Source organism: Ips typographus, linkage group LG5 (assembly GCF_016097725.1).
Source record: "Ips typographus isolate SLU linkage group LG5, UJ_Ityp_2.0, whole genome shotgun sequence".
Taxonomy (NCBI): Eukaryota; Metazoa; Arthropoda; class Insecta; order Coleoptera; family Curculionidae; genus Ips; species Ips typographus.
The window spans coordinates 7,891,614-7,904,365 of record NC_138426.1 but is presented as its reverse complement, the minus strand read 5'-3'; the positions used below and the strand labels follow the sequence as shown (position 1 = coordinate 7,904,365).

The following is a 12,752-nucleotide window of genomic DNA, read 5'->3' as shown; positions in this document are numbered from 1 at the left end:
CAATAAACCTATAAAAATGCTTATATGCCTGGAAAGTCCATTTCACTGGCTATCCATAGACCTATAAAAGTTACACAAAAATATGCTAAACAAGCGAGTTATTTAAGATTCAATGAAGGGGAGCATCAAAATCATGGACCAACTTTGACACTTTCTAGAAGCCAAACTAAACAATAAACATATAAAAGTGCTTATATGTTTGGAAAGCCCATTTGACTGGCTATCTATGGAGGTATAAAAAAATCACACTAATCGACATGTAAACTGTTTAAAACGGGGACCAATTAAATTCATTAAGCGTGCAGTTTCACGCATGAGAAACAGCATTGAAAATGTGCATCGGATATTTTTTTAAAAAATTATTTACAAACCAATTTTCGGTCAGTTGTGGTGGAGTGCTCGCCGGATTATTAAGGGTTCCTACGCTTCAAAAAGGGTACACCACAATGCGTCCAGGAACCTTAATGGTTCTCTACCTATTTTACGTAAGTTTTTCCTACATAAATTACACGGTTTTTCAAGCACTAACCTTCCACGTAACACCAATATTTAAATAACGAGGACAGGATGTTCTCGTTACATATTATTTAATAACAAAACATCCAATAATTTATAGTCGAGAGATTAACATCGGCAAACCCTTTCGCCTTGACCGCCCTACTCAAATTTTGGGGGTTAGGAAACCCTTAAGATAACTACCCTTAACTAGTTTCACGATCGTTCAGAACTTTCCCAGAACTAAGCCAAACCACCAATTTAGGCCGTAATTATAAAACTCTCCAACACGACAAAGGAGAGTTTTATAACTCGGAAAAGTGGCACAAATTTCAGGCCAATATCTTTAGTAATTAACAAGTTATTTGATTTTATAAAACTCTCCAAACTGGAAATGTGCTGAAACCTGAAGAAGCAGGAGAGCCACTACTAAAGCTAGTAGTGGTTAAACACTCTATTTAGTCCAAATTTCAAGTTTGTACACCTAACAGTTCCAGAGATATTCAGCTTTATAAAACTCTCCAACTCAGCTTATGTACAACTACATATCAACCAGTTTTTCCCTATAAAACTGAACGTCAACATGTCTAGTTGAATGTGTAAAGTTATAAACTCTCCAAGTCAACTCATCTTTGAGTTATTTCCTGCTAAATTTCACGAGTCAGGAAATAACAAGTCAAACTTAATCCAGACAATTAAGCCACTTCCTGGAACCAAAACAGGAGAGTTTTATAATCCTGCCTTCTGTACATTTTAAGAGTTATTCAACTTCATAAAACTCTCCAACATTCACATTTTCACAAATTGATTTAGTTTCTTTTTGGAAATATGCGTCTAGAAAGTGTAGTCTAACCTGTGAAAATTTCAAGCCGGTGCGCCAACCCGTTCCCGAGATATTTAAAATTATAAAACTCTCCAACGTACAATTTTCTAGACTGAATATCTCCGAAATGGTAAGAGGTAAAACTACGAATTTTTCACAAGAAGCTACTTCTAGAGAAGTACTACATTATCACCAAATTTCAAGTCGAGACTTAAAGTACTTAACCGGTAATTCCATTTTATAAAACTCTCCAACTTGTACATTTTTTATGAAAATCAGTTTTAACAACTTTCACTATTTCGGAAATCAGTGAATAGGTCGTAACGTTGTTTTTTTTTGTGTAAAAAATGCAAGTTTTATAACCTTGCGTAACTCAAAAATGACAGTTGCTGTCAACTTGATTTTTTTCTAAAAATGATTCTTGGAAAGTGTAGTTTATATTACCTCAAAATTTCAAGCCGCTAGGTCGACACGTTTCTGAGAAATTAACGATTATAAAACTCTCCAACTTACAATTTCAAAATTGAATATCTCAAAAAGCATCCCAGTTAGGGACTTGAAATATTTTACAGTCGCTGCCTAGGAGGCTGTACTTGATCCTCTCCAAATTTGAGGTCTGCACTCCCTCAATTTGCTGAGATATTCACCATTATAAAATTCTCCAATTTCTACATTTTCTAGAAAAATCGATTATGGCAACATTAACTATTTTACAAAAAAGTGTATGGTTCATAACGTTCCTTTTGTAAAAAAAATACAAATTTTAAAATCTTGTGTAACTCAAAAATGACAGTACCTGTCAACTTGATTTTCTCTGAAAATGATTGTTGGAAAGTGCAGTTTATTACCTTAAAATTTCAAGCCGCTAGGTCAACACGTTTCTGAGAAATTAACGATTATAAAACTCTCCAACGTACAATTTCAAACTTAAATATCTCAAAAAGTATCCGAGCTAGAGACTTGAAATTTTTACCATGTGATATCCATAAACCAGTACTTGTTCCTGTACAAATTTGAGATTTGAACTCGCTCAACTTGCTGAGATATACAACATTATAAAACTCTCCCATTTTGCAAATCCACAAGGAACGATTCGTTATGCCACGTAACTTGGTGAAATAAACGAAAAACAATCGAAAGCTTGAAGAAAACGACACGACGGTACATAAAACGGCCATCCGAACCGAAAGTTGCGCTTTTACGACCCGAAAACCTCTCGACTTCGATCTCCCCCATGGAAAATTGAACAAAGTTTACTCCCCGAGTATCGGGGAAGGGCTAAAACTGTTTACGTTGCACCAGAAATTACATAAAACAACGCGCTTTATTGATAACAAGACTATAAAACTAATTTTATAGGAGTTAACGGGTGAGAAATGGCCTCGTAAAATCCGGGCCTTTATTGCCCTTTTGAGTTTACTTTACGCAAATTTTACGCCTACTTTAGGTACCGCTACTGAACGTCCTGTCACAATTCAATGACACTCAAGAATCGAGCACCACCACCGTTACCATGGAGACTACCACGGCAATGGCGGGAGGACCGTTTGGAGTGGAGATTTTGGAGATTTACGTCCCATCCGGTATACCAAATGCTGTTCGACTCGGGTGGGGGCAGGAGCAACGACAACGCGACAATGTCAATTTGACTTACGGAGTGTTTTTTGGCGTCGAAGAAAGCGAACTGGAATGTAAGTTGATTTATAAAGTTCTCCCAGTACAAGTTGGAGAAGTTTATACTTTTTAAAATTTTAAATTACATTGAAAATACGGTTAAATAAACGTGACAATGTTTGACAATTTATAAAACTCTCCAATCAAAAGGTGGAGAGTTTTATAAACTGCATTATCTCAAAAACGAGTTTAGATATCGATTTCAAATTTTTATTAAAATGTGTGTTTTTGGATGATCTTCAAAGTGTGTCAATTTTAAAAACTATATCCTTAAGCGTATTGAAGTTATGGAGGATTATAAAACTCTCCAAAGTGCCTAAAAAAAAATATTCTGACAGAGGAAAAAGAAGATTATTACAATCAAGTCGATATCTCTTCTAGTACATGAAATATTTAAATTTATAAAACTCTCCCGTGTAGGTTTGGAGAAGTTTGAACTTTTCCAATGAATCTGGAGTTGAACCATTGAATAAAACAAGAGCGGCAAACAAAGGACTGGAGTGTGCTCCACATCGACCCGATTTCATTTAATCCCAACCGGGGCAAATGTTATAAAACTCTCCATCATTCACCTTGCTTTAAATACAGATTGATAGGTTATAAAATTCTCCAATGCAAGTAGTTTAGACGCGCCAAACTCCAAAAACTATTACGAAAATGTTTTCAATCAATAACCGAGAGGTTTACGGCGAGGACACAAAACCAATTATAAATCTCTCCCGTTTGAAGTGGGAGAGGAAAATAAGCGCGTTTAAGAAAACTTTCCGGGATTTACGAATAGTTTAATTGATGGAACTGGTGTAATAATACTTCTGGCAAGATGGAATTTATAATTTGGCGTAAACCGAAATTAACGGTGGGAGAAGTTTATAAACCCGATTTATGTTCGGAACCGACCGAAAATGTCGACGTATGCGTGCCGGAATGTAAACTTGTTGTGGGCTTTATAAGCCTTCATAAGAGGTGCACTAGGGGATTCAAATTTAGAGAAAATGAGCACGTTTCAAACAGTAAATATTATGTAGTTTTGGCTCGGCAATAAGTGATTCGGTGCTTGCTGGGAGAGGTTTATACGTGAAGTTGTTTGGGAGAAAATTTACATGGTTTAATGGGTGGAGGATCAAAAGAAATTTACGGTTACACTCCCTCACATTGGAGAATTTTATAAACTGTAATAACTCTCACAGTATGGCAAGCAAATACTTCAAATTTACAGACACGAAAAAAAGTACTAATACGCAAAATTTTGCAAAAAAAACAACTCAATATCTCTTCTGGTACATGAGATAAGTGTAAAAAAAATTCACTTATTCCAGATAAGATGGAATTAGTAGCAATAATTGGGGCGTTTTCAGCTGTTATACTCCCTCACCTTGGGGAATTTTATCAACTTTGATAACTCTCAAAGTACAGCACGTAAAGACTTGGAATTTACAGGCATGAAAGAAGATATTAAGGCGCACAATTTCGTAAACAAATCAAGTTGATATCTCTACTAGTACCCGAGATATTCAAGTTTATAAAACTCTCCAAAGTGTAAAAAAATTCAAATACACCTGAAAACGCGTTTAGCGCTGAGCGGAAATAGTAAAAATGATTGTGGTTATTTTAGCTGTTTCTGTTCCCCTTCACGTTGGAGAATTTTATAAACCTTGATAACTCACAAAGTACAGCGCGCAAAAAGTTTAAATTTACAGACATGAAAGAAGGTAAAATGACGCACAATTTGGTAAAAACATCAACTCGATATGTCTTCTGGTACCCGAGATATTCAAGGTTATAAAACTCTCCAAAGCGACAAAAAATTGAATAAAATCTGAAAACGCATTTAATGATGAATGGAAATAGTAGAAATGGTTATAGTGACTTCAGTTGTTACACTCCCTCACATTGGAGAGTTTTATAAAGCTTGATAACTCTCAAAGTGCACGTCGCAAAGACTTGAAATTTACAGTGATGAAAGAAAATAGTAAGGCACACAATTTTGTAAAAAAATCAAGTTGATAACTCTACTAGCACCCGAGATATTCAAGTTTATTAAACTCTCCAAAGTGTAAAAAAAATAATTTATTCTTGAAAACGCATTTAACGTTAAGCGAAAATACTAGGAATGACTGTGGCGATTTTAATTGTGATAATCCATTACATTGGAGAGTTTTATAAACTTCAATAACTCTCAAAGTACACGTCGCAAAGACTTGAAATTTACAGTGATGAAAGAAGATAGTAAGACGCACAATTTTGTTGTCAAAATCAGTTGATATCTCTACTAGCACCTGAGATATTCAAGTTTATAAAACTCTCCAAAAAAATGCGTTTAGCGATAAACGGAAATAGTAAAAATTATTGTGGTTATTTTAGCTGTCATTCCCCTTCACGTTGGAGAATTTTATAAACCTTGATAACTCACAAAGTACAGCGCGCAAAATTCTTAAATTTACAGGCATGAAAGAAGGTAAAAATGCGCACAATTTAGTAAAAAAATCAACTCGATATCTCTTCCGGTTTACAAGATATTTAAGTATATAAAACTCTCCCAAGCGCCAACTTTTTCCAGCATTAATTGCCCTTTAACAACTTTTTCGAGTGCGGTAATTATCATCGTTAACTATTTCAGTTATAAAATTCTCCCGTTGCGAGTTGGGAGGAAATTTAACTGAAACCACTAAATTTCCTACGAAAAAACAGAGCGCAAACAGATTTCGATAAAATTGGAGAAAACCAACAGTTATAAACTTCTCCAACTCGAAATTGGAGAACTTTATACCAAACACAACGAGAGGCTCGCTTTAATTCAAATCAGGCAGTCGCGGGGGAGTTTTCAATCGAGGTCACCGACTATGGATTCAATTTTCGAAACAATTTCCTTGCGCAGCTCCTCGCTAGTGATATCAGCATTATTTATAATTTATAAAACTCTCCCGCATACAACGCACACAAGCGGGAGAAACGAATGCTTTTTCCCCTCCCAAAAGCAAAACGAGAACTAGACATGTGTCATTGCAAACAAATTACGTGCGTCGGATAGATTTATGAAGGAGCTTTTTTGGTCGATCACGTGATATATGGTTTCCATAGACGGGAAATGCCATTAGTTCGAAGGTGAATGCTGTAAATGTATATAATATTTCCGGATATTTTCACGTGTCGTCGATCGCTTAATCGTACACGGACACGTGACCCATTTCTCATGTTCTCCATGGAGAATTCTCCAAGTTGGGAGAACAATCGTTATTTATGACGGATTACGTAAAAATAAACCGTAGATGTAATGATACACGCCCGCTATCTATGTTTTGGAACGCGCAGCTGTGCAAACCTAGTTATGTTTGTATACATGGAGAGATGAGTGGGATGTATCCATATCCTTCCCTTTATTAAGCGCATTCTCTCCATGTTATTGGATATGCACAGCGTGGAAGCCACAAATAAAAAATTAGTCATTGTGGAGAAGTTTATAAAACTGTACGACGCAAAAAGTATTAGGCTCACAAATTTGAAATATATACACCGGAGAGAGGTTGAAACAACACATATTTTGACAAAAAAATCAAGTCCTTATCTCTTCTAGAACTTGAGTTATTCAAGTTTATAAAACTCTCCAAAGTGACATCGAATTTATGGTTGACAAGGCTTGTAACGATTAATACATGATTTTTCAGTTAATTAGTATCCAATTTTTTTTGACTTCTCAAAGTAGACTTAACAGTCCTAAAAGAGAATCAAATTACACATAAATCTGTAAAAAATCAAGTTGATACCTCTACTAGCACCCGAGTTATTCAAGTTTATAAAACTCTCCAAACTGACTCACAAATTGTTATTATTTTTGTTTCAATACTTTTCACAACTTCACGGAATAGCAAAAAAAACAGTTCTCAAATTTACGCACATAAAAAGACGTCCCAAGACACGCATTTACATAAAAAAATTGAAGTTTCTCCCTTGGCTCGTTTGTGAGTTATTCACGTTTATAAAGTTCTCCAACGTCACTAAAAATCTGTAAACTTTGCAAAAAATGTCTCGAACGTTTTTAGCGCAAAACTTTTCTTATGGCGTTGGAGAGTTTTATAAACCACCATAACTTTGAAATGACTGTAGACATAATTATGAAATTTGGTCACTTTAAAGAGCATTCAAAGACACAAATTTGAGCACAAAATTGAAGTCTCTATCTTGACTCGTTTTTGAGATATTAAAGTTTATAAAAAAGTGACTTTTAAAATGACTGAAAATTTAGTAATGGTTTATTCAAAGACTAAAATAGCAACGTTTCAACGATTAAACTCAATTTTTTCATTACGTTGGAGAGTTTTATAAACTTTGATAACTCCAGAACGACAATAGGTACAACTTTGAAATTTACATAGCAGAAAGAGTATTTTAAGGCACACATTCAGAAAAAAAATCAAGTGAATAACTCCATTGGTTTGTGAGTTATTTCCGTTTATAAAACTCTCCAAGGTGACCACAAATTTTTGTAACTACCGATTATAATAAGATTTGTATCGACACTGAACGAGTGAAAGCTTATTTAAACATAATTTTTATTATATTGGAGAGTTTTATAAACCTTTATAGCTCCAGAATGACTAAACGTACAACTTTGAAATTTGCACATCTAAAAGAACACTTATAAACACACATTTTAGTAAAAAAATTAAGTTGTTATCTTGACTCGTTTCTGAGATATTAAAGTTTATAAAATTCTCTAAAGTGACGGAAAATGTATTATTTGTTTATTCAGAGAGACACTGATCTAAAATAGAAACGTTTCAACGATTAAACTGATTTTTTTCATTACATTGGAGAGTTTTATAAACCTTGATAACTCCAGAACGACAATATGTACAACATTGAAATTTACATATCAGAAAGAGTATTTTAAGGCACAGATTCAGGAAAAAAACAAGTGAATAACTCCATTGGTTTCTGAGTTATTTCCGTTTATAAAACTCTCCAAGCTGACCACAAATTTTTGTAACTACCGATTATTATAAGATTTTTTATCGACACTGAACGAGTGAAAGCTTATTTAAACATAATTTTTATTACATTGGAGAGTTTTATAAACCTTTATAACTCCAGAATGACTAAACGTACAACTTTGAAATTTGCACATCTAAAAGAACACTTATAAACACACATTTTAGTAAAAAAATTAAGTTGTTATTTTGAGTCGTTTCTGAGATATTAAAGCTTATAAAATTCTCCAAAGTGACGGAAAATGTATTATTTGTTTATTCAGGGAGACACTGATCTAAAATAGAAACGTTTCAACGATTAAACTCAATTTTTTCATTACATTGGAGAGTTTTATAAACCTTGATAACTCCAGAATGACTATAAATACAACATTGAAATTTACATATCAGAAAGAGTATTTTAAGGCACACATTCAGAAAAAAAAATCAAGTGAATAACTCCATTGGTTTCTGAGTTATTTGTGTTTATAAAACTCTCCAAAGTGTCCAAAAATGTTTGTAACAACCAAATATATTATTAAATTTGTATCAACACTGAACGAGTGTTACTTAAACGTAATTTTCACTACATTGGAGAGTTTTATAAAGCCTGATAACTCTAGAACGACAACTTTATAAAACTCTCCAAAGTAGACAATGACAAGTTTATGAAACGTACGAGTTTCAGAGAACGAAAGGTGGCAAATTCATCAAACATCACGTCAAATATAATTCCAAACTTGTTTACGAGTGCAGTTTTTATAAAACTCTCCCGTTCGTTAGTTCTTGTTCAAATAAAACTTTCCACTGTGTTCGTATGTACACGGAACGTCGCACGAGCGTAAGTTGATGCCCTTTTGTGTTTATGTCAGCCGGAGTGGAGTGAAAAGGGGAGAGGGAGGAGAATTTCATAAAGCTGAATAAGTTCCAAACGAAAGGGCATATTAAATTACAATTTTCCTTGCAGGCGGCAGACAGCCGGGATAGTTTTACCTTTCCATAATTCTCGGAAATTTTGAAACTCTCCCTCTTGCGAAAAAAACTTTGTAAAAAGCCCTTTAAAGCGTGCTAGTGAACGGTATCAGATCGTTCGGCAACTGAATAGGTGCAGCTGTTTGAGTGCCACTCCACTCGGTATAAAACTCTCCAAGTTGTTGGCGCCTTACAATTTTATAAATTAATTTCTCTAAAGGGGGAGAGTTTTATAAACCACACTTCCGGTGTACATTATGGGAAAGTTTGTACAAACAAAAGCATTAAACTGGAAAATGGGTGGGAGAATGAATGGGGTTGAGAGTCACGTGGGTGTCACCTTGGAGAAGTTTATAACTCATAAAGCAAGATTAATTTTTATCATTGTTTAAAGTTGTGTGAATACTCGACACTGTTAAGTTTACGTTTGCGAGCTACTCGAATGTCCTGAATTTGAATTTCTGTGTGCCGACTGTTGGAGAAGTGTATAATTTAAAATAACTCAAGAACGGACCGGCGTAAAAAGTTGGAAAATATCACATGACGCGCTCGCTAAACATAGCTAAACATGGCAGAAATTTCAGCCTGCTAACTTGGATACTTTCGGAGTTATAAAGTTTTATAAAACTCTCCCACGCCACGCGTAAAAGTCACTTTGCTAAAGCAAACAATGTGAAACGCCACTTGAGGAAACTTTCTGAAAACTTACTCTGACAGACAAAATTTCAGTTTGGCAACGTAGCAATTTGTTCAAAAATCAAATAATTTTTGTATCAAATGTCAGATTGGTCAGGTTGCAAAACCTTTTAAAATCAAATAATTTTCAAAAAAAACTTCAATTTGGCAACATTGCAAAAATGTCAAAAAACAAATAATTTTTGAAAATCATTTAAATTTGGCAACGTTGTAACTCCAAAAATCATATATATTTTTTTACAAAATGTCAATTTGGCAACGTTGCAAAAATATTAAAAATCAAATATTTTCTTAAAAAATTTCAGTTTGACAACGTTGCAAAAATTTCAAAAATTAAACAATTTTGATAACATTTCGGTTTGGCAATGTTGCAAAAATTTAGTAGTTTTTTTAGGCTTAAGTAAGATTTGAGGAAAAATGTCAGTTTGGCAACGTTGCTAAAATATCGAAAATCCAACAATTTCCAAAAAAAAAATTGTAATTTGACAACATTGCAAAGACGTCGAAAATCAAATAACGTTTGCATAAAAGGTCAATTTGGCAACGTTGCAAAATCTTCAAAAATCAAGTAATTGTTGAAAAAAATGTCAGTTTGGCAACGTTGCAAAAATATCGAAAATCAAAATTTTCAAAAAAACTTCAATTTGGCAACGTTGCAGAGACTTCTTAAAGAATTTCTGTTGGGCAACGTTGCAAAAATTAAATAATTTTTGAAAAAATTCGATTTGGCAATGTTGCAAGATATTAAAAAATCAAATAGTTTCTGTAAGATTGTCCATTTGGCAACGTTACAAAAACTCCAAAAATCATAAATATTTTTTTTAAAAATGTCAATTTAGCAACGTTGCAAAAATATCAAAAATCAAATATTTTCTTATAAAATTTCAGTTTGGCAACGTTGCAAAAATTTCAAAAATTAAACAATTTTGAAAAAATTTAGATTTGCCAATGTTGGCAGATATTAAAAAATCAAATAATTTTTGTCAAATTGGCAACGTTGCAAACATTTAGTGGTTGATTTAGCAGTTTTAAGTTTTAGTAAGATTTGAGGTTAAATGTCAGTTTGGCAACGTTGCAAAGACTTCAAAAATCCAACAATTTCCAAAAAGAAAATTGTAATTTGGCAAAACATTGCAAGGACGTCGAAAATCAAATAACGTTTGCATAAAAGGTCAATTTGGCAACGTTGCAAAGACTTCAAAAAATCAAACAATTTTTGACAAAAACATCAATTAGACAACGTTGGAAAAATTTCTATTTGGCAACATTGCAAAAATATCAAAAATCAAATATTTTCTTAAAAAATTTCGATTTGGCAATGTTGCAAGATATTAAAAAATCAAATAAAGATTGTCAAATTGGCAACGGGGCAAAAATTTAGTGGTTGATTTAGCAGTTCTAAGTTTTAGTAAGATTTGAGGTAAAATGTCAGTTTGGCAACGTTGCAAAATGTGAAATTCGTCTTTTACAGGTAATTCTAGGAGAAAATTGATTTGGCAACATTGCAGTAACATCTTGATACTTGATTAAGTTAGTGATAAAAAATTCAGTAAAAGTAAAATTTCGGTTCGGCAACATTATGTAGAAACGTGTTTGACTGTACGGTGACATATCAGTTTGGCAACACAGTAAACAATTAATAAAAAAACCTGTGAAAAAATGTCACTTTGGCAACGCTGCAAAATATCGAAAATTCAAAATTTTCAATTTGGCAACATTACAAAGACGTGGAAAATCAAATAACGTTTGCATAAAATGTCAATTTGGCAACGTTGTAACCACTCAAACCAAATAAAAAAATTTTTAGAAAAATGTCAAATGTTTCAAAAATATTGTAAATCAAAAATTTTTTGAAAAATTTCAAATTTGGCAACAATGTAAAAACTTGGCCAGTTTGGCACCGTTGCAAAAAATTCAAAAAACAAATAATTTTTGAAAAAATGTCACTTTCGCAACGCAGCAAAAATTCAGTTATTAATTAGCACTAGTAAAACGCGAGATAAAAAAAATCGGTTTGGCAACATTGTGTAAGCAATTTAAGGAAAAATGTCAAGTTGGCAACATTGCAAAGTTTGGTCATTAATTGCTGCAACGTTGTCAAGTTGATGAGAGTCAGTAAAAAGCTAGATAAAAATGTCAGTTCGGCAACATTGTAGAAATTGCATAATTCAAATAAATTTAGAAAAAAAATCAATCTAGTAACATTGAAAAATATGAATTTGGCAACACTGCACTGATTGACAACATTGTAGAAAAATCAGTAATACGAAAATTTTGACAAAAAAAGGTCAATTTGGCAACATTGTAAAAATGCGATTACTATCATAATCAGTTGATTATACTCGCGCAAAATTTCAATTTCTCCAAGTTGAAAAGGGAGAGTTTTATAACTTATATAGATTACATTGGAAGATTTACATTGGGGTCGGCGAACGTGGCCGTAAATTATTGAAGAAATATGGCCGCCGAAAACGGGCACACGGTTGTTTTAAAGTGTGAGAATTTTATAAAATTCTCCCACTTCGAGGAGAGAGATAAAGTTCATAATTCAGCGGGGGAGAAAATTCGAATTACGACGCGCCCAACAATTATTATAAAACTCTCCCGTTTTCGTTTCCAGTTCCGAAACTGACCACGCCAAACTTGACGGCGCTGATCGACGACTTGGAGTACTGCACCCGGTACTCGTTCGCTGTCGTGGCACTGGGGGAGAATCAAGGAGAACCCGTCAAAGTGAACCCCAATACCGTAAGAAGCGTGATAACTGGTTCCGAGCAATTAGCCGCTCCTACAAACTTGACAGTGAGTTTTATACTTTTATAAGTTCTCCTTCTTTGGAAAAAAAATAAAATCCGTCCGCATTGACGTGAAAGAAAATCATTACCGCTAAACGAGCAAACGCTCGAAGGCATATTCCAATTTAGTAATCTCCGCATAAAATCGGAGAAATAAAAATTTAATCAATTCGCTTGTATCGGATAATTAGATCGGGGCGGATTTTCCCCCGTTTGTAAAGTCGTTTGATCGCTCGGTTAAATGATTATTTCAAAGGCCGGCTTTTACATGCCCTTGTCAGGACTAGAAAAAAAAACGCGCGCATTCGATTCAACCCTGTTAATTATCGCCAG

The 12,752-nt window shown here is 33.9% G+C and overlaps 1 protein-coding gene across 3 annotated transcripts in view; it reads left to right on the top strand.

Annotated features, from left to right (window-relative positions):
* Window positions 1–380: 380 nt before the first annotated feature.
* Window positions 381–12,752, top strand: part of LOC145729280 (uncharacterized) — a 28,664-nt gene continuing 16,292 nt past the window's right edge. For 2 of the 3 annotated variants that reach the window (XM_081979962.1, XM_081979961.1), the window contains exons 1-3: window positions 381–485; window positions 2,766–3,009; window positions 12,245–12,426. In XM_081979962.1, the coding sequence (XP_081836088.1) occupies window positions 447–485; window positions 2,766–3,009; window positions 12,245–12,426 (465 nt within the window). In that variant the 5' untranslated portion in view covers window positions 381–446. Of the gene's footprint in view, window positions 486–2,260; window positions 2,688–2,765; window positions 3,010–12,244; window positions 12,427–12,752 lie in introns of those variants that run through there. The other variant, XM_081979964.1, reaches the window with a different exon arrangement.